This window comes from Aythya ferina, assembly GCF_964211825.1.
Source record: "Aythya ferina genome assembly, chromosome: 17".
NCBI classification, from domain to species: Eukaryota; Metazoa; Chordata; class Aves; order Anseriformes; family Anatidae; genus Aythya; species Aythya ferina.
Genome location: NC_140316.1, coordinates 6,753,318 through 6,780,741, shown reverse-complemented (window position 1 = coordinate 6,780,741; position 27,424 = coordinate 6,753,318). Strand labels below are relative to the sequence as shown.

General features: G+C 42.6%; 1 protein-coding gene across 1 annotated transcript; it reads right to left on the bottom strand.

Moving 5' to 3' along the window:
• Nucleotides 1-617: 617 nt before the first annotated feature.
• Nucleotides 618-23,728, bottom strand: LOC311446267 (uncharacterized protein; the record flags this gene model as incomplete). Its single annotated transcript, XM_084539234.1, has 25 exons — nt 23,633-23,728; nt 22,299-22,397; nt 21,383-21,543; nt 20,391-20,515; nt 18,760-18,889; nt 18,463-18,611; nt 17,669-17,856; nt 16,471-16,581; nt 16,293-16,394; nt 15,051-15,126; nt 14,004-14,131; nt 13,481-13,680; nt 10,443-10,551; nt 8,464-8,490; nt 6,795-6,893; nt 5,826-5,986; nt 4,581-4,705; nt 4,217-4,346; nt 3,502-3,650; nt 2,778-2,965; nt 2,502-2,612; nt 1,823-1,924; nt 1,584-1,659; nt 1,159-1,286; nt 618-824 (listed from the first exon to the last, which is right to left on the bottom strand). The coding sequence occupies exons 1-25, from the start codon at nt 23,654-23,656 to the stop codon at nt 618-620; spliced, it is 3,105 nt and encodes a 1,034-aa protein (XP_084395360.1). The 5' UTR covers nt 23,657-23,728.
• Nucleotides 23,729-27,424: the final 3,696 nt, after the last annotated feature.

The window sequence follows — 27,424 nt, the reverse complement described above, 5'->3', positions numbered from 1 at the left end:
GTGTTTTATCCCTGTCTCACGACTGATGAACGTTAATCCTTCCTTCCCTCCATTTGCCTCTTTAAATGATTCTGCTTGGTCTTACATACTTCTAAATACCCTTCTCTGAACTATTTGCTGGCAGTATCCTGATTTTGAGGTGCTCAGAACTAGTGAGGTCTCACTCAGGCAAGTTCAGTAACAAACTCCTTGTTCAGGTATCTGTGGCATCAGACAGGGCTCCTGGGAGCAAGAGAGAGCAGCTGAGACCCAGGGCTGTGGATCCAGAGTCAAGAGGCAGCCTTTACATATGGTCTCGGGGTGGATTGGGCCCTATGGATCATTAACAAAATGTTTTACAACTTCACAAAATACATTAAGATAAAAGATGTATTTATTTAGGAAAAAGAAATATTTGCATCCAGTAGATCTTAAAGCTGACTGACAAAATTTCCTGTTAAAATGTTTAGAGATCAGCAAGAAATAAATCTCCAGCATAATGAATTTCATATCTGTATTTAAAAAACAAAGAGAAGACACAGAAGTGCTCGGAGTCTGTTTTTAATGTTTCTTTTTTAGTTCTATTCCAACATTGTTTCCTGTCTTTTCTAAGAGATGCAAATTTCTCCTCCGGACATTCAGAGTTTGGTGCAGAACAACTGTTCCTTAGGAAAGTTATTTTCTGTCACTGAGATTTCTTTTTTTCCAAAATTCAGCTTGTTGAACTCTGCTTTTATTTCCATGATTGACTTTCCCTTGGTCTCAGGAAGGTACAGGTAGATGAAAATTGCTGATAAAACAAGGATTCCCAAAAAGATAAGGAAGCAGAAGGGACCAAGGTTATCCTGCAAGCAAATGAGAGAGACGGGAAGGAAAATAAGAATCTCATTTCTATTTCTTTGCCCTTAGGTGCAGGTCTGTGTCTTAGTAATGAAAATTCAAAGGTTTGCTCAATACACAAACCAGGGCAAGTATTAAACCAAGAATTTCCACTGGCCATGTTTGATCTGAGTCCAACTGCTGCATCTCTGGCAGGCCTGGGGTACTCTTGAGCAGGCCTGGTGTTCGGACAGAGCTCTAAGCTTGCATGTCTTTGCAATTTATTGCTATTATTTAGCTCCCTGTCAGCTTTCAGAAGGAGATTAACCTGGAGGGAGGGATCCAGTCAGATTCACTTACAACAATCAATGGAAAAATCATCCCAAGTACAAACAGCCCCATCCAGTTGATGCAGCCAACAATCAGAAAGGCTGATGGTCTGTATGACTGGCTGAAGATTTCAACCATGATAGATACAGTGGCTCCAGCTGAAAAAGAAAAGCAAAACATGGACAAGGTATTCTTGTTTCCTCAGTTCCACAGCACACCTTGCTCCTGCCAAAGATCCTTACGGTGGCAGTGGTAGGAAATGACAGACAGGCAGCAGAGGTGGACTGCTGGCCGGTGGCTTCTGCTATGAGGCTGAAAGGCCTTCTCCTCACTTGCACCTATCTATCTGCCTTTTCCTCCTTATTTTCTCAAATTTTATCATGGGACTGCTCTGTTCTTCCTCTGCCAGCTGTGCTGCCAGCCAACATGATACAAAAATTCCCTCTCGTACTCACATGGTCCGATTCCATAGAAGAAAACGAAGAGGAAGATCAAGATAACACTGAAGTAGTGCAGCCAGAAGAACTGATGCTAAAGGTGAAAAAACAGTGATACCAAGCTGTTAGATACACGACAGAATAGCAGAGCTCTCTATTTTCTGCCACTGACTTGAGTTTTTGTACATGTTCTGTGAGGTAGGACCAGGAAGGGGGCTGGTGCTGGGTGAGCAGCCAGAAGGCTGCTGCCTTGTTACCTGCAGCGACAGGGTCATGGTGAGGAGTGCTAGCACCGAGCACATCAGTGTGTATCCTCCCCACAGCAGCACCTTCCTCCCAAATCGCTCTATAAGGGTGCTCTGAAAAAGAGAAAACGTGTCAAATGACAAAGTTCCTGCCTTTCCCCTGTGTTCTCATAAGCCTTATCTGAACAATAGTCAGAAATCTGTGCCACCTGAGAGACTCTTAACTCCTAGCAAATTTTCTTAGCTTCAAAGCTGTATTTATTAGTCTTCCTTTGGCTGTCTTTAGACACTTCCCTTTCTTGCGTGCTGGTATATGTCAAATTGTGCATGCACACATACACACATCTAATCCTGACCATCAGCTGATGCAGCTCATCTAGGCTCCTGTTCCCTTGGAGCCATGCCCCCAACTCTTTGGATCTGCTTGTCTTCTCACATAGCAGTTACTCAAGGAGTTGTTTGAAACAGAATGAAAAAATATTTTATCAGAATAAAAATAAGTCTAAAGACATCCAGTCATGCAAATACTGTGGGAGAAGAGCTGCCTTTCATCCTGCATATGGTTTATAGAAGCAGGAAGATTTGTTTTAGATTGTGCAAATCTTCCCCGAGCCCAGTTATAAGAAAGGAAAAGTACAATTGTTTGACCACATTAAATTTTTCCTTCAAACTCCAGTCTGAAAAGACTTACACACAAGATAGAAGATAAGCATTCGCACAACCCAACGCCCAGGGACACGTATGGGATAAGGTACTCTTCAAACTTGGCTGTATGGAATACTTCGAAAGAATAGAAGTATATCTGAAAAAAGGCAGAGGAAATTGTGAAAAAAGACCACCTCCAAAGGTCACACCCAATGTAAATTATACCGAGTCTCTCATTCTAAGCTGGTGGAACAAACAGCAACTCAGAGGGTTTTGCAATGCTGCCTGGTGGCTCTTGTTCTACGGATAGAGAGCACTCAACTGCATTGATTCCACAGAGCTGCAGGGTGGTCATGACAGTCACCAGGATGTAAAGCTGCCAGCGCAGAGACCGCTCTTTTATGACTTCGAGGACGCGCAGGGTTTTGGTGCTTGTCACTGCAGCCTTCTCCTTCATAATGTCATCAACTTCTGCTTGATGGTCTCCTTCCCCCCAGAGCTTCCTAATGGCTGTTGGGGAGAGAGAGGGGAGGGCATTATGCTACCAGAACAGCTCATCAGGAGTGAGTGCATGAAATCCTTCAGTCTGCCTCGCCGTTGGTGTGGGTGGTGGTGGTGGTTTTGTTAGCTGCCTCTGTCATCTGGTTGGTGCTAGGCCAGCAGGCAAGCGGAAGAGTTTCGTCTCTCTGGTTGTCACTATAGTGTCTTTCAACTGTTGAGTTGGCTTAATTGTACACAAAGTAAACTTCTAGGTTAGTTCTATTTAGTAATGAATGAACTGCCTGAACCATTTCCTCCAAAGAAATATTACCAGCAAAGTGAGACATACCAGTCATGGTGTTATATATGTTTCGTTTCTTGACTGATTAACTTAGTATGAGTGAGCTTCCAGGTTAACATAGGTGTATTGCTTTAGGTACCTTAACTGTTTCATTTAGAAGTTAGCACTTTGCTGTCCAGCTCTGCCCTGCTTTCTTGACTTCTACACTTCTTGGCACTCTAACATGTGAAGTGAAGTGAATGAGGTGGCAAATTAGACACTCTACCTTTCCTGAAGGCTTCCTCATTACCCTTCTGGATCAGGAGGTAAGATGGTGAATCAGGGAAAAATGGGAGAGTAACCAGTTGAACCAATGCTGAAAGTCCACTAGATGCTAACAACCAGGGCCACAAAGCTTCGCTTCCTAAAATCTCCCTGGAAAGTGTATGTGAAACAAAATTATGCTGAAATAATGAAATGAATGTTCAGGAACTTTTTTTTTTCTGAGTGGTGAGGATTGCTCAAATTCCACCTAAGGGTGCAGTGGAGCAAACACCTGAATGGATGATTTGGCAAATTTCATGAACGTGGCTATTTTACTTATGCCAATTTTAAAGTATTTCTTTTGACATCTTGAAATACTTTCTAAAGATCATTAGGATTCAACATGATGTCTAAAGAGCTGATGAGACTGATTTGACCATTGTTTGACAACAGGACCAAAACATCTTGCTAAGACTATTCATGTAAATATAGTACATTTCTAAGAAGCCCCCTAGTAGAAAGGGAGTAGACGGGAGAAGAAAACAGGAAATTCTTTCTCCTATATTTAAAACAATGTCTGCCTCAAATTTGATCAAAATTTTTCTTCTGGCATAAGATAAGGCCTGTTCTGGGGAAGCAGGAAAGGTTTCTCAGACACTGACTAAGTGAGAGCATGGGGATGCAGAAAGATTGCCACTACTTTTCGTGTACCCTGATAGAAAGATTGGAGAATTTACCTTAGTCCAACAACCTGTCCTGTGAGTTTTCCCAGTGTCAGAAAAACAGCAACTGTGGAGTTCGTAAATCCGCGCAGCTTCTTGGGTGAAATCTCTCCTACATACTGAGGATGTATATTGAGAGAAAAACCTTTAAGATGGAAGAGGATAAATGACTATTAAAATGCTGAGGAAAGCTAAACTTTCTGATTCCATCCTTTCTTCCACTGTTTCCACTCACTCTGTTATTTGGATTAAAATTTCTTCCAAAAGGCCTGTTATATTTTCTGGGTACATTAAAATCATTATCCAAGAATGGCAATACCAGTAGAGACAATCAGGGACAGCAAGGATGCTCACCCTCCACAGGGTCATGAGTGCATACCTGTACCAACGCCATAGAGAAAGCGTCCAGCCAGGATCATCTCAAAGGACTTGGCTGTTTTACTGAAGGCCATGAGAAGTGCAGCTACCAGCATGATCAGGTTGGTGAACATCTGACACTTTTTTCTGAAACAAATAAACAAACCCAAAACACGAGAATTTAGGGTGAAATGAGAATCTCTTGTACTCTTTGGACTAATTTTGCTGTGACAAGAAGCATGGTACAACCATTCTTACTTTTTTTGAGGAATGGCTGAAACAATTTTGACTTTGAATAGCAAAAGTGGTTCTTTAAAATGTTGGGATCCTTTGTGTTTGATTTTGTGAATATTTCTTAGCTTAGATTTTAAACAGTCACAACACTTGGTCAGCATTTCCATGGTCCAAGTGGGAAAGAGATGAAAGAACTGGCCCAGGTTGTCACCAGGGCTTTTAAATGACTGGAACTCCTCATAAAACATCAGATTGATCCCCGGAAACAATCTGAGTTTATGGCTCCCATTTTCGAATGGCTCGTATTAAAGGCACTATTGGCCAAATGGATGTGGCCAGAGGTGATGAGAGATGGCAGAAAGCATTATTCAGAGGCATGACACTCTGTGTAAACCATGGGCTGCTGTGGTCATGACCACGATGTCTCAGGCTCAAATCAGTCTTTTGCACTCAGTTGTTTTGCTGTGATGCTTGCTAGACAAGGGTCCTCTTGCACGCATTAAGAACTCACAGAGGTCCTCTCTTTAGAAGACACTGATTCAGCAATTGGTTATCACATGCTGAATAACCCGTGGGAGAAGAACGTGATTTTGTTTTCAGTCTTGGGAGAGACCCTCGGAGTGTGGGATGAGGCAGTGTCCCACAAGAAATTTCTTGGGGGCACTTACCTGATAGGAAAGAACACAATTGCAGGCAGGCTAAGATGGTTTGTTGAGACCCATATGAGGGGCCTCTGGACCAGTGGGTTGTGGAGCAGATCTTTAAGTGGGTCACACCAAGCAGATAAGTTTGCCAATTTCTCTGCAAATGAAATTAGTGGTGTTACACACAGGCACTGAGAACAAACCAGACTGGGGAGGAATCCTTTCTCCAGCCATAGGGAAAGAGAGTTTGGGACTGATGGATGTGCTGGCACAGAAAATCAGTTTAGTCTGCAATCAACCTGCTTTAAGCAAGAAGAAAAGGTTTGCTCATTCACTTTGATATTTCTCTATACTTCATGTACTCTGATTATTGAGCAAGAAACACTTACTTTCTGTATTTTGTAGTCAGGTAACCACAGCAGAGGCTCCCCAGGAACCCTCCTATCCCATAAACAGACACAATGAAGGACCACAGCAACATGATTGTCTCAGGATGGAGGGGAGAGCCATGGCGCTCTATCCAGGTTTCATTAATAAACTTCCTGATGTGCTGAAAAATAAAATGGTGTTTGACTGGATAGTGGGTGGTGTCAGATTCCTTCATATTCTTTGGCTGTTGTACTTCAGTTCTAGCCTTTGGTTCTAATACTGGACTTCTTCTGAGACTAACTTCCTTGGGAAAATAGGTTAGCTGAGATCACATCGCAAAATCTTCAAATTAGTGTCAGTCAGTAAACTCAAAAGACAAAAATTGTGCTTTTAGCATTCTTCCCCCTGTTTTAAAAAGTCATATTTGATGAAATTCAGGAATCGTAGGAAGGCTTTGGAAGTGTATTAGCAGAGTGGCTCATCTTTTACAATTAAATCAAAAGAAAAAGTGCTGAGGAAGGAGAACTAAAATCACAAATCAGATTCAGAGAGGTTAATTCAAGATGCCTCTCTCACTTAGGGGCTCTAGCAATGAGACATCTTGTATTTACACCTGGAATCAGTCATAGTAGTGAAAGCGTAGAGCTGTGACTTTGATGTCCATGTATTTGGCCATGTTTTGCCAGTAAGTAGCATACAGGAGCAGGGCTCACATGAAGGGCAGGCCAGACAGACTGAAACACCAGAAAGCAAGACCCCATAACCTCAAAATTGGCTTAGAAAGTATGATATCTTGGGGGAATGACCAGTGCAGTTTTAGCTAATGTTCTTCCAGTTATGACCTATATTTTAATAGTTTGAACCTAGAATTCTCCACAAGTATTAAAGTAAGAAACTTTTATAACAGAAGCTGAAACTTTAATATATCAAATGTTTTGAGCTCAGGCTCTCCATTTGGGGATTTCAGCCTCAGGAAGACAGCTACTTACCACAGAAGGATAGTTGATGACAGAAATATGGAATCCGTATGGGAAACTACCACCAATTCCCAGCACTAGAATCATTTGAAATAGTCCTTGGAACTGAACCTGCAAAGTGAAAACAAAAAGCTCAATCAATTTCACATTAATGCACTGCTTTTGTTTCTGCCTGTGTTGTATCTTCAAGCATGATAAAGAACAGATCCTTTTAATACTCACCTCTTTCAGAGAGGCATGAGCTAAAAAGAGAATATAATAATTTGGAATAGCCCCTGTAATTGCACTAACATGAAACTCTTCCTGACTTTGATTTGTGATTTCACTTATTTCTAAATATTTTCCTTTTTCTACATATTTAACCTGAAAATAGATGCTTGTGTATTGAAGGGTTGGGTGTCTGAGGCTTGGGAGATACTTTCTGTCTATAATTGCCTTGGTCAAGAATTAGGGACTGAGATAGGCTGGCTGCTTTGATGAATGAAATAATTTACCTGTAAATAAGGAAAAGCATAACACGTAACTACTTAGACCTTTCTGAGGTAGGTGATACTACTGGGCTTCTGTCCAGCTTCCAAGCACCTGCAAGTCTTGGTGGAGTTATCCTCCAACAGCTTAGACTGTACCTCGCAAACCGAACCTAGGCCAACTGTTATTTTAGCCCCATCAGGAGCTGTGCAGGGTCCCTGAGGTTTTGTTGCCCTTCCTTTTTTTACTCAGCACATCACAGACCCAGGACAGTGGCACCATCTCTGCATAGAGGACACTGCGCTCCGTGCTGTTTTCACATCAGACACGAGCTTCAGAAGCTCACAGTGTTTTGGAGACCAGTGCATGGATGATGAGAAGCTGGTAGAAAATGCAATCAGACAGGAACAAAGTAAAGCACATGTGACTAATGCTGGATTGGAAGGCATGTAGAAGAACTTCCCTTTTTCTGGCTCTTAGGTCCATCTTTCAAGGCCTTATTACTTAATTGGCCCACAGCTGGATTTCCCAGGTTATCAATGACAAGAACCAAGAAGCTAATGGACCAGAAGATTCTAAATTTCCTTCAAAATGCTGTCTCAGATTCAATGGATTTGCTAATCGGCAAGTTATCTCACCTCCCTCCTCCTATTTATTTTTTGCAATAGGCTTAGAAATTGGCAATTTTAATACTTACAAAGGCAAGCAAAATAGCTTCTTGATGGCAGTTGAAAATTAGAGTGAGAAATGCTTAGTATCATTTCTTCCCTGTTTCAGACTATGGTAGCTCTTGATGGATGATAGTAATTGGGTGGATGAAATGAGGAGGCTCATTTCTTTTAAAGCTTGTCATGTATTTCATAGCCTTTTGGAGAACAGTTAATCCATTCATTACTTTAGAAATAGCCACAGAAAATAATAAGAGAACCTACTAGTTATCATTATTTTCACTAATTCAGAAGGCAAAGTACAATAGCATTGTCAGTGGTGGAACTGTAAAGACTTTTGCTATTTTTCATTTTATCCTTTTGCAAGATAAAGACCTTTTCATAGCCCCAAGCCCCATTCCTCTTGGTGATGTTTAAACACAGAAGAGAAGGATGGCCTCTGTCCCCAAACAGCTCACAATCTTTAAGCAATCTAGATATTTAGTATTATGTTAATTTTGTTCTTTAAAAGTCCAGAACATGAGAAAAAGTGACCAGCTACTCACCAGGTCAGAGAAGAAGGTAGCCATCTCCTACGAAAGAGCTGATTCCTGTTGCTTACTGACTAGTACCTGCCAAAAGAAGCAAAAGCTCACATTATGCAATTAGCAACGTCAGTGAACTAGTCGCATGTTACTGAAGTTAAAGTTTACTTGAAAGGTTTTTGAGTTAATTACACATATTTCAGCTGTTGTACAAAGTTTAGAATTGCTGGATTAAATATTTCAACCAATGGTTACGTCTAGTCCAAGTAACCAAGACGGTCTCCCGTTCAAGGAACCCATACATTTTGTGAATTCCATCTTGTGCTAGACGTAACCATTGGCTGAAATATTTATTATATCAGGAGCAGAGACGTAGATTTTAATCAGAATTCCAATAGTTTTAACTTGCTTATTTTTCAGTATAAGCTGAGAAATGGAGAGGCAGTGTTATTGGGAATTTTAGATGTGGCTCCGACAGTGAACTATAGGACTTTGGCATATAGTGGGAAAGAGCTTAACACTTCTACAGCAGCACAGCAGGCCTGAGCAGATAAATATTTAGGAGTAGCCTATTTTCCTTTGCTGGGAGAGGAAGATTCAACATCAGTCTTGTAACCTGCATAGTTGGAGTGCTGTCTCTTACTTCAGATAGAACATCTGCAGGCTTTAATTTGATTTATTTAATGGTTAAGAGGGTTTTGCATGTATTAAATTGGTAAATGGCTCAGATATCATTTACCCTTTACACTTCAGGCTGCCCAGGGAAGTGGTGGAGTCACCATCCCTGGAAGTCTTTAAAAGACATTTAGATGTAGAGCTTAGGGATATGGTTTAGTGGGGACTGTTAGCGTTAGGTCAGAGGTTGGACTCGATGATCTTGAGGTCTCTTCCAACCTAGAAATTCTGTGATTCTGTGATTCAGTTAAAGAAGATGAAGAAATCAGAAAAGGCTTGTTGGATGCAAGTAGTCATAATAGAAAATACATCACCGGCAAAGAATATTCACAAATTCTCTGGTTAATGCCTGAGATGCAGCATGTAGTGCCACCTGGCCATTTGTCCCATCTCTGTGTGGTCCTCATAAAGAAGTTGACTTTGTTTTTGTTGTGAGCTGAGAGTTCATGTGCTTTTTTTTTAATTCCAGATTGGCTTCTCCAGCAGAGAAGTCCATGTTAGAAAATGAGTGAGATCATCCCTTTGATGCTAAGAATTAATTTCTTTTTCCATAAAGTCATGTAAAGTTGAAACAACATACAGTGCATGTACCAAGGGACAGACATGCCATGCTAATTCTAGTACCGGCCTTGTTTAGGTGGCACAGGGGGAAGACACAAGCAGGCAATGGTAGGTAGCTGCCAGCCTGGGACATTCCTTCTCAAACACTGCTGTTAGACTAGTTTTCTTATGTTCTCTTTCCCCTATTTCTACTTATTTTGCATTATACATACTGTGACTTTTTGTCTTTACTTTTGTACTTTAATTTTAGGACTCCCACTTTGGGCAGGTTAATAGTTTTCCTCCTGTAATGCACTTCTTCATTTACGTTGGTTAGGTACTGTACTGCTTCGGTGCTCGTACAGCTTACGCTGTGCTGACGCACCCTTCATTACATGTGCAGTTTCATAATTACTGCTAACTAGGTTCTTACAGATATCCTTCAGTCATATTGTGATTGGAACAGGAGATCATCAGGCCATTTAGTTATTTATCTTGCAACCTTCTGGCCATTTGAGACACATATGCAAAGCTATCCTAAGCCTTCCTTAATATAGTCCAACTAACCGAATTGTGTCTGTGTGTATGTGTGTGTGTCTATCTATTAGCAGTTCTCTGATCCAGTTTTAAAGTGTTTATATCTACCTCAGTTACAGGCAGTATTTGAGACGTGCCTTACCTATCAGCTGATGTCTCTGAAAGAAACAGTGTGTGTCGTGCTCCTCAAGCTTCTCAGCAGTGACCTCCGTGCCTGCCACCTCCCGGAGTGCAGACCGCGCTCTGACTTTCTGGATGGGCCTCACACAGTTCTCTGAAGTATCACTGATACGTTGTAGGTCCTTCTCAGATGACTCTGGGATACTGTTAGAAGGCTTTTGACAACTTTTATTCTTGCTGACACAAAAACATGAAAGAAAGCCTAGATTGCTAAGACTGAAACGAGTAAGCAGGGGTGCCAATGTAACTAGTCGTTATGTTGTGTGCAATCAAGTATTGCAGATACTCCAGCTCTGTGCATTTGAACCATACATTTTTGCTTTTTCATCCCTCCACCAGGCTGTTACCGGAATACAGTTCTTGCTCCACTGAGCACAGACGAATGTTGACCTGTGCTCCAAACAGCTGTTCCACTTCGTTGTCACATTAATGTTCCATAGGGCATCTGCTCGCTTCCTGCTGAGGAGCTGATGGAGAAGGCTTTCCTAACAGCCTCTAATGAATAACTGAGATCAGAGAAGTGGCTCACCAGAGAGTCACTCCAGCAATGCTACACGGTGCCACTCTGCTTATATTTCCAAAGAAGTCAGGTATTGTGGTAAGGGAATGAAGGACTTTCTTCAGAATGATTGGTTAGGAAAAGAGAATTCTGTTTTGCAAAAGTTGAGGTTTCCTTCCTACAAGGAAAGATTTCCTTTTTATATTGTCATCTCCAAATGACTGGTAGTTTTTGATTATGTTGTTACATATATAGAACACTGTGAAAATTTGGGGGCTTTTCTGAGTTTATGGACTGTCTATGTTTCAAAGATTATCTTTTAGTGAGAGGTCTTAAACTTCACTCAATATGAAAGACAGAAGTAATGAAAAATCCCAGTCATGGAAGGATGTGTACGCCTGTAACTTTTCTAGTCAGCTGTTCCTGAGGGTCATCCTGCTGTTGCGGAAGAAACACTTGTGGAGGCCAGAAGTCTTATTATAAGTTCATCTGCCATTTTTATTATGTTTAACATTTCCAATGAAAAATAAGCAACAGTTAAAATGAACAATTGAATTCATATTTTGAATAGTGTCATCTTAGTTGAAGTAAATATGCCAGTCAAAGCAATATCAGAGATGCAAACACTTTCTCTACTATGTAAGGCTAGTGTGTTTAGATTTTAATTGGTATATTTTGCACCACTGTAAACCTTAGCCTTTTTCACGTTCTTGCTTATAGTATTGCTTTGCTACTAGGATTGTGTGAGCTTCCCATTAATAGAGGAAAATGTGCAGAAAATTAGACAATTTCTGGAAAAAAAAAAAAAAAAAGAAAATCCCACGAGCTTGCATATTTCAAAAAATGTCTCTTGTGAAATTAATCCTTGCAGTACTTTATAAGATTGTGGCCTATAAGGCTCACAAACTCTCTTGATCTTTAACTATATACAGAAGGAAGAAGAATTAGGAACTCAATTCATATGGCCTTGAACATCTTCCACAGTTTGAAGACCTGCAGTAAGTGAACTGAAGCCCAGATGTTGGTTACAGATCAATGTGGGAACTGACATTGCATCCGTTCCTGCAACAGTGATCATTGGGAATGGCATATGACACTAAATTTGGAAGTTAGAAAACATGCATATGATACATTTAACATACTCTGTCATTTTGTCTCCTTTTCTCTGTGCAGACTACCTTCTTGAAAAAATTGGCAAAATTCCTACGAGACTGTCATTAATCATAAATTATTGTTGGAAATGCTTAAATGAATGCCTTGCATGTTATGAGTTACAGTTCTCACTGTTACTGTAAAACCTACTTAGCTGTATGAGTCTGACAAAATATTCAAGGAATATAACATTTCCAGTCATCCCTCCAGCTGTCAGTATCTACGCTTGCATAGAACAATAACGGAAGAGTCTGTGCTGATTGCTCGTCCCTGAAATAGGAGGCTGTGTGATTGCTTCTGAGTCACGGTAGAGAAATATACCCCAGAGAGGAGCCCTGCACACACCCGAGAGCTGGACAATGTCTTAGCTTTTGCTGACTGCCTGCTGTACATACAGCAAGGTATTTACAGCTGTTTTTAACAGAAACTGTAAAACCACAGATACTCTTTTACTGCCAGGAGTTCCAGCCTGGGGTGGTTCTGCTGGGGTAAACTGTGTGCCAAAAGTCACACAGAGCAACTGCGGAAAGCAGCAGCTAAACTGCTGCCCACAAGGTAACTGTGGGAGCTCAGAGGTGATGATGCTGATGGACAAGATAGCAGAGAGTGCCCAAAATGACTCCAGGTGCCTGTCTTTTCTGGCAACTGGGTTCCATCCATGACTTCGTTAGCTGTATTGCCACTGAAACAAGCCCAGAGAAGAGTTGAATAGCAAATTTTTACCCATACTTTTTCATGAACAATTCTGAGCTTAGAATCAAATGATTGATTTTTTTTTTTCTTTAAGCAAAAATAATTATATTAAGGTTAAGCCAAGCCAAGGAGGGCTGCTGATATGAAAAACTTCATTCCAAAAGGATTGAAGAATGAAACAAACAAACAAACTAGACTGAAAGTCTGACAACAGAAGAAAAACATGGCATTTAAGCATGGGAACCTGGGAAGGTTTGATTATTCAGTTGAGTCTAAAGAAACAAAGAATTTCTCTCCTATTCCATTATTTTTATTCTTTAATCTGTCATGGACTGAAATCTAGCCAGAGGTAGCAAGCCAAGAACTTTACTATTCCCGTTTCAGGAACACTCATAAATCAGAGAGAGACGGGAGATCATTGGTCTTCCCTTTTTGTGTGTTCAGCAGCGTATTTACAAATTCTGCATGTACTTTCAGTGTGTATTAATTGCTCTGTTATAAAAGAGATTTATACATCAGCAGGTTAAGCCAAGATGCTCTTGAGTCACCCAAGTCTATCCTGCTAATATCAGCCATCACCCCTTCTCTAAGCTGCCGGAGTGGAGTGCTTTTGAAATGTGATATTTTGGCAAGAGGAAAACCTTGTAGGAGACAGATTGAAAGCTGACAGCCCATTTGGACCAGCTTGCTAGTCAGAAAATGATGAATGTCTTCTTTCTTCCTTGTAAGAAAGCCTGACTCCTCCTGCTGGGCAGTCAAAGCCTGGTGCAGTAGGTGTAATCCTCCATGACATGGTTTGGAGTTGCTGGAACACACTTCTTCTTAAAGTTTAGCTTATTAAATTCTTCTGTGATTTCCACAATTGACTTCCCTTTTGTTTCTGGAAGGAACAGGTGAACAATTGTCCCTGAAGTGAAAAGTACCCCCATAAAGATGAGGAAACAGAATTGCTTGAGTCTTTCCTGCAGGGAAGAGCAGAGCAAGAAAGAGAGCAAGATGAGCAAATCTCTTCACTTGTCACTTCCTTGGGACAGATTTTGTATTTGGGTCCTAAGGTTCTGTGAAGTTGATAAGGGATTCTTTGCATTTTGGCCTTTGACAAGCATTTGAGTTTGAATCGGTCTCCTGAGCAAATCTGGGCCTGACACTTGCAAAAGTGGTCTCGGGAGAGCAGACACCAAGACCTCCCTAAAGTGCCACTGTCATCTCCTGCTGCTCTCCTTCCTGTCCCATGGCTGGCTCTGGAGCCTAGTGGCGGGGCCGTGTCCCGGGGACGGCAACTCACCACGATGAAGGGGAAGGTTGTTCCGATCACAAAGATGCCCAGCCAGTTGAGAACAGCGCCGATCACAAAGGCGGGTGGTCTGCACGACATCTGGAAAATTTCAGCCCTGATGGAAATTGTGGCACCAGCTGAAAGGAGAGTGGAGTAAGAATTACTTGCCGATGTGTTTCACTTGGATGTTCGGATTGCATGTTACCATTGCACAGTCAGCAAACAGGTGCTGCTGTCATGGACTGGCATTCAAAAGGCGTGAGTATGTTGCTCTCGTTTAGGAAAGAAAGTGTTTGTGGTGTCTTACAAGCAGCTAGACATCACTTTATTTAAATATTGATTTATTCAAATAAATTCATTGGGAAGATTCTAGAATTAGCAGTTTAACACTTGCAAAAATCTGACATCTTCTCATGAAAAAAGTATGGAATAATGATTCTTATATACCAGAATTCCCAGTATGATGTTGCTAGATCAACAATAAGTGATCATTCCAGATTCACTTCCTGGGCATTTCAGTTCTGTTTTGAAGTCACTGAACTTTGCCAGCTTTGAGTTAGGAAAATAACTCCACCTGCCATGTGGGAAGGCAAATATTCGAAAATAGGCTTTTTATGTTAAAGAGGAGTAGGTAGCATACATTAGGAAAAGAGCTCCTCCAAAGGAGGGCCTCTACACTGCTGCTCATTTGTGAAAAGAAGTAATATTATATGACACAGAATTTGAAAGAACTCTTGCTTTTCTTTTTCGCTTTCTTTCTTAGTACTTCTAAGAAATCTTTTACCCATCAGCTCGTGTTCTATATTTTCTGGTTTTCTGGTGAGCTCTTTTTGCTCTCTTCCTTCATTGGTCTCTCAGTCTCTCATTAGAAAAACCCAAACCTGATGACACGGAAGTTTCTGGCCAGTGACTGAACAACATTTAAATGACTACAAGGTTAGGTTAAATGAATTTACTTATGCTAACTGTTATGCAATATTATGCAGTATTTTTCCCAGCCATATGAATTAGTTCACATGACTTGATTCCTTTATTTCTTTTGAATTAAGTTCTTACCTGGCCCAATTCCAAAGACAACTACAAACAAGATAATCAGACAAAGGCTGCAGTATGGCATCCAGAAATACCAATCCTGGGGAAAAAAATCACAGTAAGAAAACCATACACAAGTTCTGGATGAAATCTGTTAATTAGGTTAGCAGGTTAAATAGGTTATAGAAGCTTATTGTTTTCCAACATTGTCACTTCAAGAAGCAATATCCAGTGTGTGGGAACAGGCAAAGAAATGTGAGTACTTCTTTCCACGGATGGAGCAGTGAGGTTTCTGTTAGGTGTGCAGAGAAGCAGATTTGCTGGTGGGGAATAGCTGTCAAGCTTAGAAGCCTTCAATTAAAGGTTGCCCAAACAGCTCTTTTCCACCCTGACCTTTTTCCTCCTTGACCCCACAGTGCTTCCCCTAATCCTTAGAGATACAGGAAGGCCAAATCACATCTTTTTTTTTTTGCTTTTGACAGGTGATAGCTATAACAATTCTACTGAAAAGGAAATTTCCTAGATCTTAGTCAAGAAGATATAAGACAAAATGTTTTAAGAAAAGATTTCTCTCTCCTGTGTCTGAGATCCTTCATGAATGAAACAGAAATGGAAGTTTGCTGCCACCTTGCTTCCAGGGCAATTTTGCAGTAGTCTCTATGGGAGAGCTCCTGGGTCAATGCTGGTGGTGACCCCTGAGACTCGTTTCTAAAGTTCCAGCAATGACAGCATTACAGAGGTGAACTGCTCTGCAGTATGTGAACAAATACGTGCATTTCCAGTCTCTTCAGCAGCAGTTAAACTTCAAGTTAACCAATGCAAAGAGTCTGTTTTGGTGTGTGTGGGTTTTTGTTTGTTTGTTTGTTTGTTTGTTTGTTTGTTTTCACTGGCTTGTTAAGAGCTGCATGCAGAGAAAGGCCATTTACCTATGACTGTCTTTTCGTCTATGCTGGCCAGTGGTTGGTGCTTGCAGCCCGATGAAACCAGGACTCACAGCTAGTATCTCAGTGCTTTCTGTGCTCCTCGCTGAGCACGTGATCTTGGGGAGGCAGGAGTATAGAGAGTGCTGGCTAAGAGAGGGTTTAATCCTATCTACAGACAAACTTGATCTTTAGACTATTCCGTTCATCTGCCCCAGAGGTAAGCTGTTAACACAGATGTTACTTTGGCACTTCTAAGCCTCACTTTTCTTTCTCAGTAGCATGTTGAGCAGATGTTAAAATAGAATAGATACTGGAAAGAGACCTGCCAGAAGAGTTTGCTTACCTGTAGGGAGAGAGTCACTGTGATGGCAGCTAGCAGTGAACCCATGATGCAATAGCCTCCTCTTACGAGCGTTTTCCTGCCCAGACGCTCAATGATGGAGCTCTGAGGGACAGAAATCACACTGGTGTCGGTGCTAGAAAAGCAAATTACGACCCATTCCCACAGTAATGTGACTTACACAGACCACAGCAGCTAAAAGTTCCGAAAGCCCAACAGAGAGGGTCATATAGGAGATCATTCTGTCATCAAAGCCAGCTGCCTGGAGGACTTCAAAAGTATAAAAATAAATCTAGGAAAAAACAAACAAATATAAAACTGTAAGACAAGAATGCAATGATTTCTTAGCCATGTCTGTGTGCAACTGCCCTGGATGCAAGCTAGTAGCTGAGGAGGATGCGGCTCAGCTTTGGAGTAAGCTAGATTTCTGCACTCTTTTAGGTAGTACTCACTTTTTTGGCAGACAAAAACATTGTAACACATTATTGATTAATTAATTTTATGAAAGATAAAATTCTGTGGTAAAAGGACCACCAGCTGCTGCAATGTAATTAAGGTTGCATAGACCTGATTTAGGGGCTTTCAGAAACAGCCAGGTATATCATCATTTCTGGAGCCTATCCAAGAACATCACTGCAGGGTATATCCTTCTTTCCCAAGAAAGAATATCATGGGCTATGGAAACAAGAGGGAGCAGAACAAACATCTTTTCTTTTCAAGTATCTCTGCTCTATTTGGAACTTTGCTGAGAAGGAAAGGTTCCAGTTTAAGCTGTGGCAGACTCAGTTATGTATTTCCTTCACAGATGTTGCTGCACCGTGAAGCTACACGTGGAGGAATGACACAGACGATTGCAAAGCTGTGGCTTCAAAATGGTCCCAGAGAAGTTCTGATCTGAGGAAGAGGAGAAGAACTGCAGAAGCCGCCAGAACTGTGAGTCTGCTCCTTGATTAGCTTTAAAGTTGGAGTGTGTACTGCCGTCCCAACACGTGTGCTCCTTAGGATGCTGAGGGACAGGGGCCAAATAGCAGCAGCTGCAGGCAGCAGTAACATAAAATTATGCTCTGGTTTTTGCCAAGATAAGGTGGGCTTATTTGTAGAAGCAAGTTCTGGGGCCTTGTAGCAGCTGTCCAAAATGGCTGTTAAATAATAACAGAGGATGTTAACTCCAGCAAGGACCAAGAGTTGGGCAAAAGGATGTCACACACAGAGCCTGGCCAAGCTCTGCATGCTGCTGCTGCTGCTGTGTAGGAGGGTTGGCAGAAAACAAACTGTGGCTGAGAAACCTGAGGAAAATGAGGAGAGCTCCTGAGAGCCATGAGATGTCTCTAAGGTTGTCAGCAAATGTTTTGAGACTTTAAGGGGGAAATGCACTCAACTGCACTGATGCCACTTAGCTGAACTGTGGCACTAAGAATAATTATCATGTACAGCTGCCAACGGAAAGCTGGTTCTTTCATTAGCTCCAGGACACTCAAGATCTTGGTGTTTTTCATTGTTGCCTTCTCTTTCATGATGTCATCAATCTCTGCTTGGTGATGGCCTTCACCCCAAAGCTGCCTTATGGCTGTGGAGGAGAATGAGAGTGAGACCTGCCATGTTAATTGGGCTCTGTTGTTTGTTGACTGAGGAGTTTGTTAAGAGGTGATGCATATCTCTGTCAGAACAGCACACGTGGGCTGTGTCTGTGGTGTGAGGCGCTGATGTCCTATGGTGCGTTCCAGAGCCCTGGTACCCTCTTGTACAGAGGAGCCTGTTCTGACAGGGGACCTAGTGGGGTGAACAACGACTCCCTCCCTGCCCATGGGTCTGCTTTTCTCCCTTCCACCTTCTCTCAGGGTATAAGCATGGTACAAAGCCAACAACCAGAGCTGAGTGGTGCCTTGTGGAGCCCCTGCAGTGCAAACAGCCATGTATCATTTATCATTATTTATCATTTATCATTAAACTGCTCAGGGGGTGTCAGCTGAATATAAAATGTTTTATTATTACAGAATGGTAAAGAGAAGTAGTTTCATGTTCTAAGTGGAACTACGACAAAAATATACTTTGTGGATATTCACAGAATCACCTTAGAAATGAGCAGGGGGAAACTTTTTTGGCATGGGGAAAGCAAACATCACAAACCAATTGAAAGCCAAATGCGGAACAGGAACCCAAAGCCCTCAGTTACCTTTCTTGCATCCTTGCTGGTCTCCTTTGTGTATGAGAAGATAAGGTGGGGACTCAGGGAAGAAGGGCAGGGTGAGCAGCTGGACCAGTGCAGGAATTCCACAGGAGGCCATCAGCACGGGCCACAGGGACTGACTGCCCAGCAGCTCCCTGGAGGGGATAAAACACACATGTGTAGAATAAAAGTTCATTGCATTGGTTTTTGAGAAGAGAAAGGAGTGGATGGAGAAGCAGAGGAGGAAGCAAAAGGTAGAGGAGGTCCAGGTATGAATTGGGTGGTAAATCAGTTGTACTATACCTTTGTCCTGCAATTTGCCCTGTGGCTTTTCCCAGTGACCAAAAGAAAGAGGCAGTGGAGTTTGCAAATCCACGTAGCTTCTTAGGGGAAACTTCCCCAACATATTGATGATGTAAGGGAACGCAAAGGCCTTGAGGTGAGGAGGGAATTATGGGAGAGAAGCAAGAAGACATTCATAACCATGGGAAATAAAACTGAATGTAAAAAATTAAGCAGTACAGAATATAGCTGCTTCATGCACCAAATCTCAACCCAGGTGTGAGATTTTTCAGTACCAGATTTTCTAATGCTTTCTGCAAAACCGTTCAGTTCCTGCCCTATTTGCACAGTGCAGTTTTCTGATCTTAGGAAATGCACACCTCTGGGATGTTGCCTCATCACAGTGTCCCTTTTGAATCTTAGCAGATTTTAGAGGAAATAGAGCACGCAAGTGCTGAATAACTAAACACCCTGTAGTAATATCTATTTTGCATGTAGTCAGCCTGCATAATCTCAGCCCTTTTTGACATGATGTTATGGACGAGCTGGTATGGTCAGTCCATAGCAGATTAAAGTAAGTGGCGTTATATTCAATGTTGATTTGTACATGATTTGGGGGGAGGCATGAGTATTTCTTTTTTACTGTACAGCAATAACGTTGTTGGCTTCAGGCAGAGTTGATGTTTCCAGCTATCAGTGAAGTACTTAATAACTCAGAAATTCTGAAATCTAGTCTGGGAACAAGAGGTTTTTCCTGATATGATGCTCACAGGCCATTTCATCTGATTCAAAAACAACATTTTCTTCTCCTGGCTTTATGTGGTGGCAAAGTGATGGAGATATGAAATCTCTTTAACAAAAATTAAGTCTTTGCATGAGACAAGATACAGGCTTTAGATCATAGCAAGGCCACTGTGGGTGAGTAATTCTCAAAATAATGTTGTTCTTCAATGTGACTGTATGTCAGAGAAGCAGTTTACAAAATTTGGTTATTTGAAACAGACATTAATTTCTAATGAAATAAGTTAAAATAGGCATTCCTGTGAATATCCAAAACTGAGTGGAAGAGCACCATTTTGTGTAGGAGACAAATACAAGGCGTACTGATCCTAGCACAGGATGATTTCTCTGCATATGGACTGCCTACAAGGACTGATTTTACTCGATTATGCCCAGCTCTTTGTACTAACCCCAAGGACTTACAGCTTAAAAACAGGTTCAATGTAAAACATTCCTGAAATATGTACAGAGTCAAAATGAAATGGCCATGACTTTGAACAGCCTGGTTTTCTGGAGCCTTTATGAGAATACTAGATTTCTAGATTTAAACCATATCTCATACAATTTCAAGTACTGTTTGTCAAGATTAAAATAATACTGCATCTATTTTACCAATATATAAAAAAAAGTTTTAAATAGTTACAAAACATTTCTGACAGCTTTGAATATCCATGCACATGGCAAAGCTGAATTTCATTTGGTATCAGCAGAATTAGTAAGAATCATGCTCTTTATTGCCTATTGTTACAGACAATCTTCTGACAAGGGATCACTGACTTTAAGATTTTATTTTCTTAGTGAAGGGTTATGTACTTTGAATAAAGATGTGCCATTTTGGGAGAGGGTGCTGACCCGTGGGAGCAGTTACCTACCTGCACTTACGCCACACAGGAAGCGCCCAATTAGGATCATCTCGAAGGACCGGGCCATTTTGCTGCAGCCCATGACAGACGCTGCAGTTATCATAAGGAGATTGTTGCACAGGAGACATTTTTTTCTGTAAGTGCAAGAAAGTCAAAAGAATTTTTGTAGATCAGGAGGGAATTGGCATTTAAGCTCTTGGCACGTAGGATGTCCTGAGTGAAATTTATCTTGCTAGTTTTGTCAAGTTATGCGTATGTGGACAGGGACAAAATATGACCCTCCACCTGTTGACACTAGATACTGTGTCCCTAGTACACAGAATTATATTGTCATCCAGCTAGCTCAGGATATGAACAGGGAGAATTCACTAAAGCCAAGGTTGTTCTTAGTACGGTCAACAGAGAAAGGCCCTTGCAAAAAAAGGCTTTTTCCAGATTCCCTGGCAAATGTACGAGCGCCATCATTTCTAGGAGATGACTGCCAGCCAATGCTGCCTCCCTTCTGGATCATACATTGAAGTTTCTTTCCCATGTAACCCAAGGAGTGGGAGATGAGGAAGGGAAACGGTGTGTGTACAAGGACTCATGGCTAGACCTGGGAGTTTGGGAGCGCTTCTGGGTTTTGTAGCAGAGAAAAAGTCTTCTTGCTTTTTTGCACTTGAAAATCTACCATGGAACACATTGATGTAACACTTTGGAGCATCTCGATGCTGCTGTGTTGTGAGTAGCACCTCCAAGAAACACTCTGCCTTCAGCCAGGAGGCTCCTTTCCTCCGTGCCAGTAGTAACCCAGCCTACCTGACTGCGTCTGGTGTGACCGGCCGGCAGCACAAAGGACTGGCAGTGCTGCAGGACAAGGGCAGCAGAATTTGTTGACACCACTGCCAAGCCGGCTGTATTACAGCTAGTACTAAGCCTGAAAATCTATCTCACTTTTGAAAACGCCAACTGTCATTTCTTTAGGTTAAGACCTGATTGACAAATTCTTTAAACATACATACTTGCCATACTTGACAGTGAGGTATCTGCTTCCTGAGGATCCCACGAGACCTCCTATACCAAAGATGGACACGGTGATGGACCACAGAAACAGGAGGTTATCCTGGTGGATGGGGTAGCCGTATCGCTCCAGCCACGTTTCATTAATGAAAGCCTTAACGTGCTGAGACAGAAAAAAGGATTCTCGTTAACAATAACCATGGCTCCACTGCATGTATTTTATTACAGTTAGAACACAATTTTGTTGCATGATGTTGCAGATGAAGCCACTATTCCATACAGACTCTAAAAGTTTGCATTAGCCAATAGCCATAGTGTAGTAGAGTACACTTCGTTGATTTTGCCAGCAGGAGGAGTTTGTTCTTTGTTTTGTTGCTCCTGAAATCAGAGGAACCAAGGCCTGGACCTGTGGTTAGGAAAACGTGAACTGCCCTGTAGAGTTCTGTGGATGTGTTGTTTTTTTCTCCGACAAACAACACTCTTAATAATAATAACTTGCCATAAGGTGATTTCTACTAAATAAGAAGCCTCAGCATTTTTACCTGTGGTCAGTGAAGGGAAGCAGACATTTTCTTACAGCGTGCTTCACTTGCCTTGCTCTGTTTGTCTACCCTGAGGATGGGCTGTAAGCGTGCCAAGTGGTTCCACAGGAGCAGACACGTGCTGTAAGTTTACGGGCAGATGCCACACCTGTCGGTGCCTCTTTGAGGAACAGCTCTATAAACAACAACTCTCTCTTTCCTACTGTTTTCAGCACTTTGACATGTTCTGCTTTACACAGTAGCACAGTAATGGGAATGAAACATGAGAGGAGAACAGAGTGATGAAGCCCCTGCTGGCTGTCAGAGGAGCATCCTCAGACAAGAATGCAGACTCAGTGACACCATTCACCAGTGTGCTGTGTGAATTGTTACCTACCTGAGACATGTAGGTGATTGTAGAAACCTGAAAGCCATTTTGGAATGTTCCACCGATCCCCAGGACAGCGATCATTTGAAAGAGCCCCTGGTACTGTACCTGCAAAGGTAGAACAAAACCTTTTTAAAAAGGTTTTAAAAAGGCTTGTAGTCACACCAGTCTGTGCCTTAAACGTGTCGATCATTCTCTAGAAACATTTGTTCAAGGAACTTGCAGGGGTACATCCTGCTGGGACTTCCCTACAGCCAGCTGGGGGAAATGCAGACTGCAGCGTTACCTTTCCCTCTCCTCCTGATCATCAGTTAACAGAGTGACAAGCAGAAGGTTGTTCCACACCCCAGGGCTAATACATGTGAGAGTGGTTTTGGGGTAGGAGGCCTTACCTTCCTCTCTGCTACCTGGGCAGTGCCTGGGCTATTTGCAGCTTGGACCCCTGCCCGCCATAGTGCCCAAGCCCAGTGCCCAAGTACCCAGAGGATCTTTCCTATGTTAACTGAGAGTAGCTGCTGGGCTTGCTGCCCTTCAGGCCCCTGCACAGGGATCCCTCAATTCGAGGGTTGTGGCAAAGCCCCCTGAAATTGCCCATAGCAGCTAAAAATTAAACAAACAAACAAGTCTAAAATGGGCAGAAAACCAGACTAACGTTGCATGTAGCATGTTTTTCCACTCAGGTTTCTGTCAGTGTGACAGAATCCATGTTTTCTACCTACATGGAGAGGAGGGAACAGCAAAGACAAGTTTTGTGACAGCTGTGCATTCTGTGCTGATTCTGCTCAAGCTGTGCTACAGGAGGAAGGTCTCTTCTCTAGCTGCTATTACCACGGTCAGTTCTGAACTCCTGCCCTGCCTGTCTCAAGCAGCACAGTCATCTTAATTTCCCAGGAGCTTTGGAAAATAGGCATTGCACTGTGATGCTTTTCTGGTTGCTTACAGATCCAAAAATGCACAATCAGCGCTGCTGTTACATTTGCACCGCAGCAACCTTTGCAACAGGACAGTGAATATGCTGAGAATGAACGAAGAATTGCCCTTCAGAGGTGCCCTGCCATATTCTCTTTCCTAGAAGAGAGGCTCACTGTGGTGAGCCGAAGCTGGGAGCTCTTTCTTGAACAAGGACTGTGCTAACTGAAGGTGTTACACTGATGAGCAAGGCAGCAGCTCTGAGTTCAGCTCAGCCATAGCCAGAAGATGAACGCTGCAGGCTCCCGTAAACATCACTGTCTGTGGTCACAGCTGGCAACATCCAGTCCTGTTCCCTGCCTTTCAAAAACTCTGCCTGCCAACTGACAGCAGACAGAAATATCAGAGATGTAAATCCCTCACAAAGTACGTACCAGGTCTGAGAGGAAGCCGGTCATCTCTGGCTACGGGGCTGGTTGTCCAGCGTGCGATGTCTGTGCCATCCCAGGCTTCTGGCTCCTGCCTGCTGGTGTTGCAGTGGGTATCTGGCTTCAGGGAACAGGGTTAAATTTTTACTATCGTGTCTTCACTCGCTTACGTTTACTTCGACTGGCCAAAGTTAACACTGCCAGATTAAATATTTCAGGAAATAATTGCATCTGGTCCAGCCCGCAGGGGGAAAGTTTCAAGGCAGAGGAAGTTTGCACCTGGGGGGACTGAGAGAAAAAAGAGAACAGCTCAGGAAAAAAAATCTAAACAGTTTTCAGGAACAGTAAAATACTTTATTTCTGTGATACGAACTGAGCCGTATCTTTGCCATAATCTGCACAAACCAAAACGCAGTTGGTAAGACATTTAGCTACTGGTGTTTATTATTAAGTAAAGATGTGGTGTTCAGTTTCAGATACACTGGTATGGTAAATACCTTTTATTAGATGAAAAATGGACAAAGTTTCAAACACAGCTATTCAATAGGCATGAGATACAAGTAGCAAATTTAAAAGCTCAATTCAGCGGTTCGGACTTTATGTGTTGGCTAGACTGTACCGAGGAAGGGTTCTTGTCAGGTGGTTATGAGGGCATTTGTTGGCCAGGAGAGGTGAAAAGGCTCCAGCTGATAACTGCGCCCTGGCAGCGGCTTTTGGAGCAGAGCTCGGTGCTGAAGCAGGCAGTAACTGTGTGACCCGTGTCCTCGTGAGAGTCAGCAAAGGGAGTAAATACCTCTCAGTGAGTTAGGATGGTGCAGCTGGGCTCTCAATCCCTCTGCTTCAGCTTTGAGCATTACAGACACAGAACAACTCCAAACCTAGTGCTGCAGCCACTGAGAAGTCACCTTCAGTCCCCAGAGGCTCCCAAACTGTGACTCTGCGTGGCTCTGGCTAGATATAGCATTTGGAAGAGAGGCTCTCGTGTGTGCTTGATGCTGTGTGCTATTCCTGCTTTCAAAGCCTTCTGCTTTCTCTTGGTCAGGCCAGGGGACTTTCCCCCAGCCCCAAGGCTTGGTGTGGGGGCAGATGTGACAATGGGGTTGTGCTGGAGCCCTCAGTAAATGCCTAAGCTCATCCTCAGGACTTGTACTTTTAGTTCATAAAGCACAGAATGCAATTATTTACAGAGGGTTTTTCTGCAAATACTGTGAGTCTAAAGAAATGAGAAAAAATGCATGTTAATAATAAAACCTTGGTTACTGTTGTAATTCCAACTATTGCCTATATAACCGCACAGCAAATGCTGTTTTTTCTGGCTTGTGATAGTGGCCAGAATGATTTGGCATTTTTGTATTTTCTCTTGAATGCCAACAAGTGTAACATTCTGGTTGTATTAAAATGCAAATCACATAGCTATTGACTGATTCTTTTTTTGTTTCAAAATGTAAATTTGTATTACATAATGATTTTTCTCAATTTGTATCAAAGCACAGGTTTTTATGTTAAAATGATTCCTACAGTCCTTGCAAAGTAATTGCTGAGGATCTCAAATAGCTAGCTCACAATCAAATTTCTCTTACACGTTTGTGTCTTTCTGGTGATCCTGAGCCACATAGTTCAGACTTTATAACATGGTACTGGTTCACCTTAGCTGCAATTTTAGGAGTGAGCTCGGGAGACTTTTGCTGTTCCTTTCTCTCTAAGGAATCAAGCAGTGAGGACAGGCTCTTGGCTTCTGCTTGTGCCCTGTGCCCTGCTTCAAAATTCAGCTACCATACATGTATATCACCTCTGCTGCATTCTGCTGTGCTCCTTTATGTCTGTACTTCTTTGTAGTTGTCCAGTATTGCAGTTCTCCATAGGGAATTAATAGTACTCAGAAATCAGCAAGCCTTAACCAACTTATACATGGCCCCAATACCCTGGCAGTTCCCTCCTCCTGCTCCCTCCACGCGTTGTGCCTCCTGCGGTGCTTGTGCCGCACCACACGTTTCTGCAGGTCCTGGGGAAGGTCGCAGCGGTAGGAAAGGGGCTAAAAGTCAGAACACCAAATGAGTAACCGAGGCTGCGACAATCGCATACCCTGTGACACAAGAAAACTGCTCTGTTGAATCTGGAATGCAAAGCTGACTGGGGAAAAGGAGACACTCGGTTCTCTCCTCATTTCTGATTTCCCCTAAATAATCAGACCTGATTTTTTTTTTTTCTCCACACAGAAGTCTATTTACATCCATTCTCCTCCCATTCCCCTTTGGACTCTACTATTGCTCTAGCTTTACTTATGTAATGTCAGCAAGACAGACAGCACCGAGGCCACAGAGCCCTTCCACAGCAGCATCTTCCTGCCACACCGCTCAGTGGTAAAGGCCTGAGGGGCCTTTTGGGCCTTTGGGGACACTCTGATGCAGTGCACCTTACACAATGCACAGGCCAGCCCCTAGAGATGCGGATGGAATAAGGCCCTCTTCAAACCCAGCTGCCTCAAGAGTGTAGAAGTAGGACTATAAAACACAACAGAAAAAAACCTTGCACTGCGAACAACAAACTGCATGTGTGATATCACCTCCTATACGAGGACTGCAAGCAGGCCAATGGGCTGTATTTCCACCGGTGACCTGTCCTGTCTGCTGCCTGCTGGGAAAATACTTTTCAAGAATGGGTTAGAAGTAGAAAGTATCTTTTAAGAAGTTTTCACATGTTTTTTACAGAAAGAAGTTGCTTTCATTTTAAAGTTTCAGTCCTTGTCACCATCTGATGCAAGTCAGCTGTGGTCCAGAAAAAACAAGGAATACACCTGTCATCGTCACTTGGTGATGGACCTACAGAAGTGAAAACAGAAGTGTTAATGGTGGGTGAATTTCCTTGGGGAAATGAGGGAAATCGCATGAAGCATTTTTCTTTCTCCTTTTGCTATTGCTGCTGCTATTCTAGCCCCACTGTGTCAAGGCAAAACCAAGAAAAGAAGCAAAAATACAGGATATGAAGAATGACAACAGCAGCTACTGAAGCCATAATATTTACAGAATGTAATCTCTGAAAAATACAAGCATAACCCTGACACACTAGCTGTCATGCCTCTCCTTGTATTCAGTTTCACTGGATGCCAGAAGCAGGCTTGTAACGGTAGTGTTGGCCCTGATGCATGAGCCTGCACTGAAATAAGGCAGGCTGGATGGCACCTGAATTGCCAGCTTCTTCTTGGAGGTGGTGGCCATGGCAGTGACACTGAGGCAGAGATACAAAATGAGAAAGATAAGAGAAAAAAACTAGCTTTCTCACTTTATCTCTCCTTTTGGGTAAAAGATAGGCAGAGTGAGTAGTTAACAGCAACTTAAGATGTTGCTTGCAGAAGTATGAGAAAGCAAGAGGCCTTGGCATGGGGTTAAAACAACTGGCAAACATTAATATTGGTGAGTTAATCATGTACGATCTGGTTTATCAGTAACTGCAAGAGATGCAACAATAGCGAGGTTTGGGGAGAGCAGGCTCAGTTCTTGGATTGGATTGGCGGATCCTGGGAGGATGAATGCTTAAAATGGGGAGGATCCTTCAGCTGGGCAGTGAAGGTGCCCAGCAAGACTGCCCACAAAACACTGGCTTCTTGCAGGAGACAGGGGAGCCAAATCAGGGTGAGCTTGGCTGGAGCTCCTAGGAGAGGAACAGAGGGCTTCAAGGCTCCCGCTTCTAAATCTGACACTGTGCTGCGTGGCACGATGAGCAGTCCCTCTGCAGTGGTGTGGCTGTGCTGCTGCTGGCACCGGGTCCTGCAAAAGGACCAACGAAGCCAAATGGCACCGA